This window comes from Rhinoderma darwinii, chromosome 1 (assembly GCF_050947455.1).
Source record: "Rhinoderma darwinii isolate aRhiDar2 chromosome 1, aRhiDar2.hap1, whole genome shotgun sequence".
NCBI lineage: Eukaryota > Metazoa > Chordata > Amphibia > Anura > Rhinodermatidae > Rhinoderma > Rhinoderma darwinii.
In genome coordinates this window covers 452637315-452655330 of record NC_134687.1, presented here as the reverse complement: position 1 = coordinate 452655330, position 18016 = coordinate 452637315, and the positions used below count along the sequence as shown (strand labels likewise).

The 18016-nt window shown below is 44.7% G+C and overlaps 1 protein-coding gene across 1 annotated transcript in view; it reads right to left on the bottom strand.

The window, feature by feature from the left end:
- PI4KA (phosphatidylinositol 4-kinase alpha) overlaps positions 1-18016 on the bottom strand; it is a 139357-nt gene that overhangs the window by 104036 nt on the left and 17305 nt on the right. The window contains exons 4-6 of the mRNA XM_075832282.1: positions 8418-8506; positions 5277-5349; positions 1018-1277 (exon numbers count right to left, since the gene is read on the bottom strand). Of these exons, the coding sequence (XP_075688397.1) occupies positions 1018-1277; positions 5277-5349; positions 8418-8506 (422 nt within the window). The remainder of the gene's footprint in view (positions 1-1017; positions 1278-5276; positions 5350-8417; positions 8507-18016) is intronic.

Below are 18016 nucleotides of genomic sequence, written 5' to 3'. Positions count from 1 at the left end.
GGACAGTGATTTATCGGTTACTACTAAATAAAAGTCTAGATTTAGCCCCAGCCTTATGGTTTACATCTAAAAGTTTAAAAAAAAGGTGTCTTGATCATATCCACCTCACACCAGTGAACTTTTCGTTAGGTGTATCACTGCTTTCACTTGTGCCTTAGGCTGAAATCACACGTGCAGTATTTGCAAAAGCTAGGTGTGGATACAACAGGAAGGAAAAGTAGAAGTCCTTTCTTTATACTTTCTATTGCTTTTGAACCCATGCTTGCCTTTAGCTAAAAAAAAACAAAAAACTGCATATGCAATTCCAGCATTAAACCTCTGAACATTTTTTTTAAAATAAAACAATGTATCATGGTGTTTTAAGCAACTTTTTAATTTATTTATTTTTTCATTTTTGAGATACAGCTTCTATGCATCCTGGATACATAGAATTTGTATCTTTCGCTCAAACTTGAATCCGTCAGATCAGCGGAACCGACGGCTTTGGTGACAGCGGACACAGAATCCACCGGTTACGGATCACATCTAACTTAAATAGTTGCTTAAAACACCATGATAAATATTTGAAAGAGCTTTACATAGCCTCTTAAAGGGGTTTTCCAGCCAATAAAAATTGTTGGCCTATCCTCAGGGTAGGCCATCAATAGCTGATAGGTCGGGGTCCAACTCCCAGGACCCTCGCCGATCAGCTGTTTTGAAGGGGCCGCACCGTATCGACGATTCACAGTGAGCAGGTAAAAATGAAAGAGAAGCATCGCTCTTACGAGCACTGCACCCCCTTCAAAACAGCTGATCGGCGGAGGTCCTGGGAGTCGGACCCCGAGCAATTAAGGTATTGATGGCCTATCTTGAGGATAGGCCATCTATTTTTAGGGACTGGAAAACCTCTTTAATAAATAAAACTTAGTTACATAATGAAGAATTGAAATTTACTTACATACACACTATACGTGAGAATAAGTACACACACACACACACACACACACACACACACACACACAATAATTGCACATGTACCTGTGAACCACTAGATACACTACTTGTCTTTCTCTTCAGTGAGTCCCCTTGACACACATTTAGGAGTGAATTTGGGAGAATAGATCGAAAATCATTGAAGGAGCGTCTACGTATCCCTTCCAGCTCTTCTGGAGCCTTCAGAGATTGAGGGGAAAGCCTGGGAAACAGCTTGGAAAGTAGAGACTCTTCAGTGTTGCTATATCTTCCAAACGCCCGAGATATACCAATTAAACAGGGCACTGCATACTTGCACAGGTATTCTAAAGAAAAGCAAAAGTAAGAGAATCATAAGACACAAAAAAATAATTCCCATTATACACACACTACGAGGTTAACATCTTCCTGAGGTACTTTTCATACATAGTGACATCCCAATCCCCCCAGTGGAACTGCGGACAGTGCCGTAAAAGGATTAAACGCAATCGTGACGCAGTTCTCGCACATTATAAGCCTGAAGAACCCGCAGGTCCTTGGTTGCTACCAAAACAAAGTGGTACCACATATACAAGTAAACTAAATTAAAGCGCAAATAAGGTGGAGTCCTGTTCATACTCTTTAAACCTTTCACTGCCACGCCAATTTTCCCACTTTTGAAACACACATATACAGTGAAGGAAATAAGTATTTGATCCCTTGCTGATTTTGTAAGTTTGCCCACTGTCAAAGTCATGAACAGTCTAGAATTTTTAGGCTAGGTTAATTTTACCAGTGAGAGATAGATTATATAAAAAAAAAAAAAAATATCTCAGTCAAAATTATATATATTTCTTTGCATTGTGCGCAGAGAAATAAGTATTTGATCCCCTACCAACCATTAAGAGTTCAGCCTCCTCCAGACCAGTTACACGCTCCAAATCTACTTGGTGCCTGCATTAAAGACAGCTGTCTTACATGGTCACCTGTATAAAAGACTCCTGTCCACAGACTCAATTAATCAGTCTGACTCTAACCTCTACAACATGGGCAAGACCAAAGAGCTTTCTAAGGATGTCAGGGACAAGATCATAGACCTGCACAAGGCTGGAATGGGCTACAAAACCATAAGTAAGACGCTGGGTGAGAAGGAGACAACTGTTGGTGCAATAGTAAGAAAATGGAAGACATACAAAATGACTGTCAATCGACATCGATCTGGGGACCATGCAAAATCTCACCTCGTGGGGTATCCTTGATCCTGAGGAAGGTGAGAGCTCAGCCGAAAACTACACGGGGGGAACTTGTTAATGATCTCAAGGCAGCTGGGACCACAGTCACCAAGAAAACCATTGGTAACACATTACGCCGTAATGGATTAAAATCCTGCAGTGCCCGCAAGGTCCCCCTGCTCAAGAAGGCCCGTCTGAAGTTTGCAAATGAACATCTGGATGATTCTGAGAGTGATTGGGAGAAGGTGCTGTGGTCAGATGAGACTAAAATTGAGCTCTTTGGCATTAACTCAACTCACCGTGTTTGTAGGAAGAGAAATGCTGCCTATGACCCAAAGAACACCGTCCCCACTGTCAAGCATGGAGGTGGAAACATTATGTTTTGGGGGTGTTTCTCTGCTAAGGGCACAGGACTACTTCACCGCATCAATGGGAGAATGGATGGAGCCATGTACCGTTAAATCCTGAGTGACAACCTCCTTCCCTCCACCAGGACATTAAAAATGGCTCGTGACTGGGTCTTCCAGCACGACAATGACCCGAAACATACAGCCAAGGCAACAAAGGTGTGGCTCAAAAAGAAGCACATTAAGGTCATGGAGTGGCCTAGCCAGTCTCCAGACCTTAATCCCATCGAAAACTTATGGAGGGAGCTGAAGATCCGAGTTGCCAAGCGACAGCCTCGAAATCTTAATGATTTACAGATGATCTGCAAAGAGGAGTGGGCCAAAATTCCATCTAACATGTGTGCAAACCGCATCATCAACTACAAAAAAAGTCTGACTGCTGTGCTTGCCAACAAGGTTTTTGCCACCAAGTATTAAGTCTTGTTTGGCAAAGGGATCAAATACTTATTTCTCTGTGCAAAATGCAAATAAATTTATATAATTTTGACAATGTGATTTTCAGTTTTTTTTTAAATATAATCTATCTCTCACTGGTAAAATTAACCTAGCCTAAAAATTCTAGACTGTTCATGACTTTGACAGTGGGCAAACTTACAAAATCAGCAAGGGATCAAATACTTATTTCCTTCACTGTATAACCTGAATTAAAAATAAATAAATCATGTTATAACCCTGAACCCATATATTTTATGAAACCGGACCACAAGCACATTGTAAATATGCCACACAGCACTTTACAATAATGGGCGCCTTCATGCAATTTTGCATCAAATCTAATGTTGTGTACAAAATGAAGAAAAAGTCATGTTTGTGGCAAAAAAAAAAGTCTGAGAGGCACAACACTTCCTAAAGATAAAAGGTCAGAGAGTGCAGAGATTTTACATGCCATTTATGTCTATGTCTACAAGCACAAACCTTGGCATAATCAATAGAGCTGAAGAACCAAAAGACCCCCTAAATGTAACATGGAGCACAGGGGAGGTGATAACATGAAGAAAAGTTCATGTCTCTCCCCCTCCTGGAGTCACTAGAAAGCTGTATAGGGGGAGCGATAACAGTAAGGTCCTGTTCAGATATCGGCATGAAATCCAACATGTATTTCCGCATACACTTGGAATTCTGCCGCAGATGTGACACGGATGTGCTGTGGGTGTGCAGCAGACCGCAGGATTAGCCCCATTGTCATTTATTGGGGCTAATCCTAAAGCTTTCCCTGGGGAATCCGTGGAAAAAAGTAGCATGCTACTTAATTCTGCTACTGATTTTTTTGCACTGTACGGAAACCCCATTTACATCCACGGAATGTGGATGGTTATCAGATTTGACGCCCAAATCTGTGTCACATCTAAAATGTGTAAATGAAGCGCACATGCCTTCTCCCCTAGCTCTTTGAGCAACCCCCCTAATAACCACACAACGGCAAAATTTGGCCAATCAGCCAATCTTAATAAATCAAATAGACATGCAGTGATAAGGGCAGCCCGACAAATCGCGAAACCACACTCTATGAGCCGGGACACGCCTGCCCCCGACCCGCCTACACAAAACCAACCGAGCCCGTCTGCCATCGGTCAGTCCCCCGGGCAGCCGTCAAACGACCCGATTGACCTTCGTAGCTACCCAGGCCGTGACTACTAGCAAGGGCGGCCTCCCGTATGGCTCGTGGCTTGCTGGCGGTGGCCAACTAAATCAATCCACCCTTGCTCAGATTTGTTCCGAGCTTGATGCGCTTTCTTCCTGCTCTCACTTGTAGCCTCCTTTCTTATTCTAATCGCAGGAAGTGCTTAAAGTCATGATGTATTACATACGTCCTGGCAGTGTAAAGTTTTATCGCATAGCATAAGGGCATACCTTTATTTCTATAAATTGATGTTTTTTCTGTTATCCGCCTACACGCCGTTTATTTAGATCTTGGCGCGTGGCTTGTTGGGCGTATTAGTAGATTCAGTCACATGCTAAAACTACATATCCCAGGGTGCACATTACTCTTCTTTGACCCGGTTCTACGCTTCGCCCTCCTCTCACTAGAATGCGGAAAGCGATCTTCACTCTACGCATGCGTGGATCCAGCTACTACATGCTGGGTTCACAGATGCGCTGTGCAGACAGCACAATACTACACCCCAAAACATCACATCATTGATGACGTTCTGTCGACAAGGCATGGATTAGGAGGCTGTAAAACATGTGACCTGTCAACGTCAGCACGGCAGGATCACAACAGCGCAGAGAGAGTGACGTTACCGCCGGTGAGAGCTCGGACTGGGGGCACTTTCAGAAATGGGAGTACATTATAAAAAGGGTCACGTTGCACCACCATTGGATCATTGGCAAGGACAAGTTAGATCCCAATAAATCCATTTAATGGGAATATAAACCAGCAAAGAGAAGGGCTGGTGGTGTATATTCATATGCTTCTGACTGCCAGAGAGGAGAAACCCTGCTGTATCATGGGTTTTTTGGTCATAGTTTTCATTTATTGCAGAGGCACCATTAAGGGGTTTGCGGTCTCTGACAATGTCAGACATTACTTCTGTTTCTTTTTTTCTTGCAGGTAGTTGTAAAGAAATATTAGATGTATAATATATAGATATATAAAAGACCACCATTGCAGAAACAAGTCAATAGAGTCACCTCAAAACCAAAGAGGGATCTTGTGCCAACAAGCACATTTGATATGTAGAGCCACTTTATACAAATAGCTTACCTTTGTCCTGGTTCTGTGGGGACTGGCACATTCCAAGTAGACATTGCATCACATCTAGGATCGTCTCCAATATCTGAAAACACAAGACACAAGCACTTACGTAAATTACTGCCAGATAAGGAATGGATATAAAATAAAAAATATTCTACATCCAAGTAAGCTTGGTATCATTTGTTATGACTAAAAGATATTTGCTTGGATTTTTATTTTATTTATTTTTATGACATCGAAATATTCACTTTTTGGAATGATGAATGTATACATTCAAAGAGTTTTTTTCTAAACCAGTTTTTACCATAATTTGCACACATTACTCTAGTGACCTCTGCAGTTGACAGCAAGGTTTGGACCACCACAATATCCTTGCTTTCTGGTGATTTTCATGGAATATTTCAATCATTGACTACAGTTTTTATATGTGGCACTGTAGATGTAGGTTTTTATAAGGACCAATAGTAAGGAAATTGCCAAAACTGCTGAGTAGGTAAGGTCAGCAGCTACATAAAAGCTCCCAGACCTGCTCTCCATCTCAAAGCTTTGACTAGGTGACAACACCTGCACAGTTCAAACCTACAGTATACAAATCACATGTTTTGTGCTAAAAGCAAGAATAAAACCAAGTGCGATCAGAACCATTTTGAATTTTGTTTTATTTCATATTCTGAGATCTGTCCTTTTTTTACACTGATGCTGCCTGCATGTGTGAGATCTCTCCTTCTTACACGGATGCTGCCTGTATGTGTGAGATCTCTCCTTCTTACACGGATGCTGCCTGCATTTGTGAGATCTCTCCTTCTTACACGGATGCTGCCTGCATGTGTGAGATCTCTCCTTCTTACACGGATGCTGCCAGTATGTGTGAGATCTCTCCTTCTTACACGGATGCTGCCTGCATGTGTGAGATCTCTCCTTCTTACACGGATGCTGCCTGCATGTGTGAGATCTCTCCTTCTTACACGGATGCTGCCAGTATGTGTGAGATCTCTCCTTCTTACACTGATGCTGCCTGCATGTGTGAGATCTCTCCTTCTTACACGGATGCTGCCTGCATGTGTGAGATCTCTCCTTCTTACACGGATGCTGCCAGTATGTGTGAGATCTCTCCTTCTTACACGGATGCTGCCTGTATGTGTGAGATCTCTCCTTCTTACATGGATGCTGCCAGTATGTGTGAGATCTCTCCTTCTTACACGGATGCTGCCTGCATGTGTGAGATCTCTCCTTCTTACACGGATGCTGCCAGTATGTGTGAGATCTCTCCTTCTTACACGGATGCTGCCTGCATGTGTGAGATCTCTCCTTCTTACACGGATGCTGCCAGTATGTGTGAGATCTCTCCTTCTTACACGGATGCTGCCTGCATGTGTGAGATCTCTCCTTCTTACATGGATGCTGCCAGTATGTGTGAGATCTCTCCTTCTTACACGGATGCTGCCTGTATGTGTGAGATCTCTCCTTCTTACACGGATGCTGCCTGCATTTGTGAGATCTCTCCTTCTTACACGGATGCTGCCTGCATGTGTGAGATCTCTCCTTCTTACACGGATGCTGCCAGTATGTGTGAGATCTCTCCTTCTTACACGGATGCTGCCTGCATGTGTGAGATCTCTCCTTCTTACACGGATGCTGCCTGCATGTGTGAGATCTCTCCTTCTTACACGGATGCTGCCAGTATGTGTGAGATCTCTCCTTCTTACACTGATGCTGCCTGCATGTGTGAGATCTCTCCTTCTTACACGGATGCTGCCTGCATGTGTGAGATCTCTCCTTCTTACACGGATGCTGCCAGTATGTGTGAGATCTCTCCTTCTTACACGGATGCTGCCTGTATGTGTGAGATCTCTCCTTCTTACATGGATGCTGCCAGTATGTGTGAGATCTCTCCTTCTTACACGGATGCTGCCTGCATGTGTGAGATCTCTCCTTCTTACACGGATGCTGCCAGTATGTGTGAGATCTCTCCTTCTTACACGGATGCTGCCTGCATGTGTGAGATCTCTCCTTCTTACACGGATGCTGCCAGTATGTGTGAGATCTCTCCTTCTTACACGGATGCTGCCTGCATGTGTGAGATCTCTCCTTCTTACACGGATGCTGCCTGCATGTGTGAGATCTCTCCTTCTTACACGGATGCTGCCAGTATGTGTGAGATCTCTCCTTCTTACACGGATGCTGCCTGTATGTGTGAGATCTCTCCTTCTTACACTGATGCTGCCTGCATGTGTGAGATCTCTCCTTCTTACATGGATGCTGCCAGTATGTGTGAGATCTCTCCTTCTTACACGGATGCTGCCTGCATGTGTGAGATCTCTCCTTCTTACACTGATGCTGCCTGCATGTGTGAGATCTCTCCTTCTTACATGGATGCTGCCAGTATGTGTGAGATCTCTCCTTCTTACACGGATGCTGCCTGCATGTGTGAGATCTCTCCTTCTTACACGGATGCTGCCAGTATGTGTGAGATCTCTCCTTTTTTTACACTGATGCTGCCTGCATGTGTGAGATCTCTCCTTCTTACATGGATGCTGCCAGTATGTGTGAGATCTCTCCTTCTTACATGGATGCTGCCAGTATGTGTGAGATCTCTCCTTCTTACATGGATGCTGCCAGTATGTGTGAGATCTCTCCTTCTTACATGGATGCTGCCAGTATGTGTGAGATCTCTCCTTCTTACATGGATGCTGCCAGTATGTGTGAGATCTCTCCTTCTTACATGGATGCTGCCAGTATGTGTGAGATCTCTCCTTTTTACATGGATGCTGCCAGTATGTGTGAGATCTCTCCTTCTTACACTTATGCTGCCTGTACGACCTCTCCCCCTGCAGATTCTGTAGTGGGGTCCTTGTCATGTCTCTCTACATTGATGCTGCCTGTGTAATCTCTCCCCCCTCTCTTATACTGTGTACAACCTCGTCCTTGCCTATAGGTATCCCTAACACTGAGCGGAGGGGGTGAAAAAAGAGAAAGCAGATGACAGAGGCAGCAGCACAGACAGTTATGTAAAGACGCTGCACAGACTCTACAGCAGCAAGATGCAAGGACATTTTTAATGAAGACTACTTAGAAGGTGGCTTAATTTAGCATTTAGGAAGCAAATAAACAATTGCACCTGCAGGACTCCATTTCAAACAGAACACTTACCTGTCCTCTGAAGGTGACATCTCTGTGAGCAACACCGGAGAGCAAAGTAACAAGGCAGAAGCTGAACGTCTCTGCTACTGGAAGCATGCCTGTCATGGGGTGAACAGAAGAACATTTAGAACAACATTCAATGAAACAATATAATGGCATTTGCATTTATTCAGTTTGCTGCACAGCCCCATCTCTGCTTTTTACTAGCTTAACACCTTCCCGTCCACCCTACATAAATGGTCTGTAACTATTAGATAACTTATCAATGATCTGTATGAAGGGACAATTGGGGACACACAGATCATGTGTTCCCTGCTATTCGGTGTCCTCCTACTAGAAATGAAAGATCTTTCATCAGACCATGCTGCCCTAGTAGGAGCGATCAAAGTATGAGGAGAACGCTCCCTCCACTCCTCTCGGTGGCGATTAATGGACTGCTGTGTATGCAGATACACAGCAGGCGTCAACCACCACCGAGAGGGGCGAGGGAAAGAGGAAGGAGCGATCATCTCATTAATTCACCGGACTCGTAAGCAACCGCTGTTGCGCCAGAATTCTTAAGTTACATTTTTTTTTGGTGCAAGTGAATTTAGACAAATTATTCATTTGCGCCAAAAATAACAGAGAGGTGGTAGAAGTAAGAGAAGGGTGTTTAACATGTCTAGCAAGATGTGCCAAATTTATCATACAGCATGCGCCACTTTGATAAATTTGGCGCATCTTTTGATTGCCTGGTCTAAGTTAGACAGAATTAGTAAATGTGCCCCAATATTTTTTGCACTATTTTGGCTAATAAAAGAATAGACCTGTTATGCTTCCCTTATATTGGGCAACATCGTCTGATAACAGATTCACTTTAAATATAGTAAAATGTAAAAAAAAAAAAAAAAAAGTGAAAACGAGAAAAATAAATAAATAGCTAAAGATTTAAGACCCTTCACCCATAAAATTACACACCTCATCAAACTCACATGCAACAATTTTAGACATTCTGCGTGACACAAACGCATTTTACATGGGCATCAGGTACTCATACGTTCCATCACACACAATGTTGGTTACCCCAAATATACAATAATGAACCATCGGCAACTGCTCTGTTCTACCCTGGCCATATCTGCTTTTGTGCCTTCAATATAAAAAGTTTAATGTACTTTATGACTATCTTCCATGTACAGAGACTCCGTCAAAAGTTAATGGAGTGAGATACATTTAAAACTAAAATACGGTCAATGGTGGATGGAAAGAAACGCGATTCTTGTTGCATTTTTCAGCAAAAAACACTTGCGGTTTTTCCCTTTGTCTGTTTAATAGGTGGGAAAAAAAAACCGCCTTAAAAACGCGGCAAAAAACGCGCGTGGTGCAAATCCACTTAAAAAAAACGGAGCTGATTTTTCCAGGCAGAATTTTCTGCCTGCAAAAAACTCTGTGTGCACATACCCTTAGAGGATTTATATTTTAAGTAAATATTATTTGAGTTACTTTAACCTCTTAACCCCTTCAGGACCCAGCCTGTTTTGGCCTTCAGGACACAGCCGATTTTTTCAAATCGGACATGTGTTACTTTATGTGGTAATAACATCAGAATGCTTTTACCTATCCAAGCGATTCTGAGATTGTTTTCTCGTGACATGTTGTACTTTATGTTAGTGAAAAAATTTGGTTGATAATTTCGGTATTTATTTCTGAAAAACACCAAAATTTGCAAAAATTTGCATTTTACTACATTTAAACGTATCTGCTTGTAAAACAGATAGTAAATCCACGTAAAATAGTTACTAGTTAACATTTCGCATATGTCTACTTTATGTTTGCATTGTTTTTTTGTACGTTCTTTTATTTTTCTAGGACGTTACAAGGCTTAGAACTTTAGCAGCAATTTCTCATATTTTAAAGAAAATTTCAAAAGGCCATTTTTTCAGGGACCAGTTTAGTTCTGAAGTGGCTTTTAGGGCCTTCTATATTAGAAAATCCCCATAAATCATCCTATTTTGAAAAGTGCACCCCACAAGGTATTCGAATCAGCATTCACAAAGTGTTTTAACCATTTAGGCGTTTCACAGGAATTAAAGAAAGTAGGAGGTGAAATTTACAAATTTTATTTTTTTTGCAGAAATTCATTTCGAATAAATTTTTTTTGTATCACAGAAGGTTTTACCAGAGAAATGCAACTCAATATTTTATTGCCCAGATTCTGCAGTTTTTAGAAATATCCTACATGTGGCCCTAGTGCGCTAATGGACTGAAACACAGGCCTCAGAAGCAAAAAGGGGCAGCCAGTGGATTTTGGGCCTCTGTTTTTTTGAATATATTTTAGGCACCTTGTCAGGTTTGAAGAGGTCTTGTGGTGCCAAAACAGTGGAAACACCCCAAAAGTGACCCCATTTTGGAAACTACACCTCTCAAGGAATGTATCTAGGGGTATAGTTAGCATTTTGACCACACAGGTTTTTCGCTAAATATATTGGAATTAGTCTGTAAAAATGAAAATCGACTGTTTTTCTGAAAAAACAAACATAGAAATTTTTAAATATTTACAAGGTATAACAAAAAAAAATGCACCCCAACATTTGTAAAGCAATGTCTCCCGATTACGGCAATACCCCATATGTGGTAATAAACTGCTGATTGGACCCACAGAAGGGCTCAGAAGGGAAGGAGCGCCATATGGATTTTGGAGCACAGATTTTGCTGGAATGGTTTTCGGTGCCATGTCGCGTTTGCAACACCCTGGAGGGACCAAAACAGTGGAAATCCTCAACGTTACCCCATTTTGGAAACACCCCTCAAGGAATTTTTCTAGGGGTATAGTGAGCATTTAGACCCCACGGGTCTTTTGCAGAATTTATTAGAATTATGCCGCAAAAATGAATATCACAATTTTTTCCCACTAAAATGTTGAATTTTCTCATTTTCACAAGGGATAAAAGAGAAAAAAAAACAAAAAACTATTTTTGTAAAGCAATTTCTCCAGAGTACGGAAATACCCCACATGGGGGTCATACATTTTTTTCAGTAGAAATGAATTAACCCTTTCGGGACTGATCCATTTTTTGCTTTCTTATTTTTGTTTTTCACTCCCCACGTTCTTGGAGCCATAACTTTTTTCTTTTTCCGTCAGTAGAGCGGTGTGAGGGCTTATTTCTTGCAGGAGGATACCAAATTACTTTTACAAAGAAAAATATAAGTGTTAAAATAAAAATTGTTTTGTTTCACCACATTCTGAGAGCCGTAACTTTTTTATTTTTCGGTTGATTGAGCGGTGGGAGGTCTTATTTTTTTGCGGGATGAGCTGTAGTTTTTATTGGTAACATTTTTTCGTACATAAAAACTGATCAAAAAGTTGTATTTATTTTTTTTTTGAGAGCTAAAGTGACAAAAAAAACCAGCGATTTTGGTGGCTTAAATTCTTTACGTTTTTTACGGTGTTCACCGTTCGGGTTAAATAATGGTATATTTTAAAGGTATATTTTACAGGCTTCTGTAACCGCACGATCGCTGTTCCTGTCCGTTAGTCCTGGGTATAAGCTGTAATACACAGCTGACACCCGCAGCATAGATATGTGGCCGTTGTCGCACTGATAAATGGCGCCCGATCTTATCCGATTTTGGAACACTCTGCACATTTTGCATCGCCATGTTCTGAACTTTTTTATTTTTCACCACCAGAGCTGTGTGAGGGCTTATTTGTTGCGGGACAATCTGTACTTTTCATTCGTACCATTTTGGGTACATGCGATTTTTTTGATATTACAGTTTTGCCTTCCGGGGGCGGGGCATCATGGATGGCTGCTTTTAGCAGGAGCTCTTCTGTGGCCTGACTCCATGCAGGGTGAATCTTAGCCATCCTGCCTCGGGAGACATTGCTGGTGATTCTCCTGACACGGGTGATCGGAATTACCCCAGAGAGACTCTCATTCTTGGTCTCCCCGGAGCAGTGGGCGGTGGAACGCCGATTGTGATGTGAGGGTTCCCGGACGCCACCCTGACACTCAAGCGACACTCGGCAGTTGCCAAGACCTGGACGGAGATCCTACAGCCCCTGCCAGGGGAGTGAGAGTGTGACCTGACACCTGGAGCAGGCCCGCTGGTAGCACTCACCTTACTCGGTTCTCCGGCTGAAGTGGAACCGGATACTCCCGGCGGCCATCTTGAGTGTGGCACTGCTCGGCCAGACGACCGCTGGACTGCATCCGGACCACGCGGCCGGTGTGAGGAGTGTGAGGAGCACCGGCACCGTTCCCGGGTGAGGAGTGCTGTCTCTCACACAGGCAGTTCGTGATCCTGCGCTTGGCCGCCACTGTACGCCGACGGATACAAGCCTGGCAAGGGACGCTCACGGCCGCCATCTTGCGCGAGGTAATACTCGCGAGAGGACACACCTCGGCCGCAATCTTGCGGAAGGCACTACTGGGCCTGACGACCGCTGATGCCAGGCGCGGACCGGCATCAACACCACACGGACGGTGGATACCTCGCACTCCCTGCCAGAGGTCTGAAGCGGGACGTAACACTCCTGGCGGCCTGTGAGGGAGCGGAAGGAGCAGTGGCACAGTTTGCAGGTGAGGAGTGCGGTCTCCCACACGGGCAGTCTGTGATCCCGGCCGCCATCTTGTGAGGTGTCTACAGTCCAAGTCGGCGGCTGTTGTCTGGCGGCAGGCATATTCACAGCTGCCGCCATTTTGTACGATACTGCCGGCGCCACGTGGGTCAGCACTGCGGCGGAGCTCATTGGTTCCCATCTCATGGTCCGTGCGACACAGTGGGCGTACAGATTGTCTCCCCGGGCTCCTGCTCCTACCATCCTGAGTTTTGTGCCCCTGACGCTCTGGGACATTGAAGTGGTGGCAGAAATTGTGGTGCCACTTATGCTTACATCTGCCTGTATTGCACCCTTGTATGCCCCTCAGGGTTTACAGCATTGCACCCTTGTATGCCCCTCAGGGTTCACAGTATTGCACTGGGAATATCAGTGCTGAAGAGAACATATGTTCTGTTTCGGATCATCTCATACTGAGGCTGGATAGTTCTGTGACTGTTTATTTTTCTTCCTATAACTCGCTGATGGTTCAGCGCGGCCCTTCACCATGATTTCACGTGCTTAGGACTGCAGCACCATGTTTCTAATGCCGCAATGATTATGTGACACACCACTGTAGAGATTCCTCATCATATCCCTCTGTTTATGCCCTCAGCTCCCCCTCGTGCTCGCCCTTCTCCTCACTGTTTGGAGATTGTGTCATGGACAAATATCTAACAAAATCTACAGGAGGGAGATCCACCCGCTCTCAGATTTCTCAGTTGTCTGACTCCTCCCGTCTTCTGGAAATGCAGAAATCCAAGAGCAGCATTAAAGGGGACAAGCAGGCTCCTAAATCCTCATCTGCCAAAGCCTCATCCTCACGACCACAGTTATCACCAAAAGTGACTCTGGGAGGGGACATTACGCCACCAAGGTTGTCTCCACAATATAGTCCGCAGCACAGCAGCTAGATGGATACCCACCAAGCCACCCTGGTAGCTCAAGGAGGTCTCTAAGATGTTGTTGCCACTTTTTGACAAAAGACTTGAGGTATTGCACACTTCTATTAATGCAGCTCTGGCACAACTTAAATCGCATTGCCAAAAGATTGCGGATTTGGAAACGAGGGTTGTAACAACAGATAAATCAGTGTCTGCAATGTAGGGAGATGTACGGTGACTACAGGCCTCTAACCAAGAACTATGAGACAAGCTGGATAACCTGGAGAACAGGGATAGGCGTAATAACTTGCGTTCTGTGGGGGTCCCGGAAAAGGTGACTGGTGAACAACTGCTGGATTATCTTTGTAAAGACCTTCCTAATGCTCTGAACATCGAACTTGGCGGTGACTCGCTCATGATAGAAAGGGCACACAGACTGGGCCCTCCCAGAGCTGGGCGAAATTGCGGGGATAACAGACCACGCCCGCTGATTGCCAAATACTTTCACTGGGCGATAAAGGAGAAAGTCCTACGGGCCTAGCGACAACAGAGGGAACTGCTCATCCACGACTCCAAGATCCACGGGCAATTTTCCATAGATGGCACACGTTAGGAATCACCTCCCTAAAACAGCTTGTACATAAGGACGAACGTAGGGCTCTTACACTTTCAGAACTCCGCTCTAAATATCCAGAGTTACCCATCGATCACTTCAGTTTTCTTCAAGTCGACAGTTATATAAAAAAAGGTTTTACCGCAACTGCCAGACTTGGAATGGAATCCTTATTTGCTCCTAAAATTCTCCAGTCCCAACTCCCCGAAGGGCCAAATAACTAGAAACTACCAATTCCTTCATGTTCCCCTTGATTATTCACAATCCCAGACTCCTCTAACTAAATGGCAGGGTGACGATCAGACTCTGACTCCCACCACGATACTGGCGGCTCTAGAGCAGGCACATAAACTTCTTCCCTCTGCCCGCTTTCTGTAAATGCGACTTAAGATTACCCACAGGTCGTATTTGACTCCAAGTGTGGTGTATAAGATTGGTATCTAATCGAATCGTCATGTTGCTTCAAATGTCAGGCTCCGGCAGCCAATCTCTAACATTGTTTGTGGTCTCGCATACGCACATTCACTACTACTCACCTCACTAATTCTGTCCCTGATACGATACGTGGGCGGTGTTTGGGTACGTGGACCCTGAAGTTCATGGGTGTTCCCCCGGGGCACACAAATTTTTGCATTATGTGGCGGCGGCGGGGACGAAAGTCATATTACAAACCTGGCTTGCTAATCAGCCCCCACCTTTCAAATTATTCTTGGATAAATTATCCTATCGATTGAAAATTGACTGGGTAGAGGCCTCTCTCCATAAGGAATTACAGGTCCAACAGTTTGAGACATGGGAAATATTCATTGCATTACTCCCACAAAACATTCAGATACAAATATGGAAATGCTTTGAACCAACGGTCTGGTTCCACGAACAGGTGCTCCTGGGGAATGAACCCGTGTAAGATATGGTCAGGATCCTGCTGGTTTCCTGGTGTGGGCGAGAGCCATGCTCCTCCATGTCCTTACTATTACTCCCCTGTCCCCGCATAGATACGATGGGTTCTGTTGGGGTGGATGTGTGCGGTGGGCTGGTTCCCGCGGATGCCTCCATCCCTGATTTATGTTTTTCTTTTTCACTGGGGTGGGGAATTGCTTACAAATTACAACAAATGAGTGAGTGTTTCATCTGCATTGTTTCCTTCATAAGCACAGCTAGATAAAAAATTGAAAGTTATTGTTTTCCTTTCTTTCCCCCCCTTCTCTCCCTTCCCCCAATCTATTTATCCTGCTTGGCCAGTTACGTCAATTTCTTGATGATGTGTAATTTGTGTTTACTGGAAATCTAACTGATCCTCTGGACTGCTGATTGTAATACATTGTTCCCCCTCCCTTCTGTTTTCTCCGCAAACTTAAAGGACGAGTGTCACGAAAAAAAAAAATTTGATATCAATTTGCATTTAGTGTTTTATTATAAAATCTTTTATTTATGTGTTTGTGTTTTACTTTTTTCTAACTTTTACTTCACTATGGGGGCTGCCATTTTGTTTTTCATTTCTGTAATGTGTAGATTAACGACACTTAGAGATGGAATACGGCAGCTACAGTGCATAGGAGTCAATGAACGGTAGCCGTTCCATTGACTTTGCTCTATGGCTCTGTCCTGCGCAGACGCAGGTCAGAGTCACACAGAGCAGAGCAGCTGTTTGCAGGGAGAGAGCAGGCGCCATCTTGAAGACCAGCTGCACTGCAGGTAAGATGTGTGTCTCTGCATGTCCCACTCTCTACCTCACAGACCCCCGCTCTAGTGACCCCCGACGGGCCCCCCCACCCGACGCCCCCCCCCCCTCCCTTGTATGACACATGATGAAACTGTACTGGAAAAGCCCTGAACGATAAATCTCTAGTTGTGCTGAGACTGTTTGGGGATGTGACTAATGAACCTCTCAGTCTCAGCACAATTAGAGAGATTTATCGTTCAGGGGTCTGGGAAAGCTGGGTGACCACCATTGCCCCTCCTACTGGAGTGTGAGAGGTTCATTAGTCACATCCCCAACCACACTCCACTAGGAGGGGTAATGGTGGTCACAACTAGAGAGATTTACCGTTCAGAGGTCTGGGAAAGCTGGGTGACCACCATTACCCCTCCTACTGGAGTGTGAGAGGTTCATTAGTCACATCCCCAAACACACTCCACTAGGAGGGGTAATGGTGGTCACCCAGCTTTCCCAGACCCCTGAATGATAAATCTCTCTAGTTGTGCTGAGACTGAGAGGTTCATTAGTCACATCCCCAAACAGTCTCAGCACAACTAGAGAGATTTATCGTTCAGGGGTCTGGGAAAGCTGGGTGACCACCATTACCCCTCCTACTGGAGTGTGAGATTCATTAGTCACATCCCCAAACACACTCCAGTAGGAGTAATGGTGGTCACCCAGCTTTCCCAGACCCCTGAACGATAAATCTCTCTAGTTGTGCTGACACTGAGAGGTTCATTAGTCACATTCCCAAACAGACTCAGCACAACTAGAGAGATTTACCGTTCAGGGGTCTGGGAAAGCTGGGTGACCACCATTACCCCTCCTACTGGAGTGTGAGAGGTTCATTAGTCACAACCCTAAACACTCCAGTATGAGGGGTAATGGTGGTCACCCAGCTTTCCCAGACGCAGATATAACCAGGAAAGGGCTGGAAGGACGGGCTGAGTGTGCACAGGGTTTTTGGTGATCCCCCCTCTGTCATGTGATCGGACCTAGGTTACCGGTTCATCAGACGGGGTTCATGTGACTATAAATCTGTCCATAAGAGACAGTGCACTCAGGACAAGCTCTGCCCTCATGCCGTAGTTGTGTGGTTCTGTCTGCAGTGATGGCGGTGGGTGGCTCTGACACCCGCCTCCCCCGTCGGGTCATCTCAGGACAGAAGGGGTGTCAGGATTGGAGACACAGCGCCGCACCTGTCCTCAGGTTGTGTCTGGTATTGCAGTTCACCTCCATTGAAGTGAATAGGACAGAGCTGTAATACCACACACGACCTGAGGACAGGTGCGGCGCCATGTTTTCCTGGACGACCCCTTTAAGACTTTTCCCGTGTGTGTGTGGCAGAGCGGAGTGTGCACGGGGGCCGCTGATACTTCATAGCCGCTTATCATCTGTTTTGAAGAATCAGCGGCGAGCACCCCCCCACCCCCACACACACACACAAATCCCCCAAACACGCAAAATCAAGTGTAATCAAGCGTTTTTTATGTGTTTTTTTGCACGTAAAATGTGCAAAAAAAAAAAACATGTCAAATACACGGCGTGTGAACCGGTCAACTGAAAAGTCATTCACTTCACTTTCATCATTCTAAGGGGGGATTCACACGAACGTGTATTCGGTCCGTGCGGGCCGCGTGGTTTGCACGCGCCACGCACAGACCAATACAAGTCTATGGGGCAGTACAGAAAGTCCGTGCTTTTTGCGCAGCATTTGTCAGCTGCGCAAAAAACGCGACATGTTCAATATCTCCGCGTATTTCGCGCATCACGCACCCATTGAAGTCAATGGGTGCGTGAAAACCACGCAGGTCGCACGGAAGCACTTCCGTG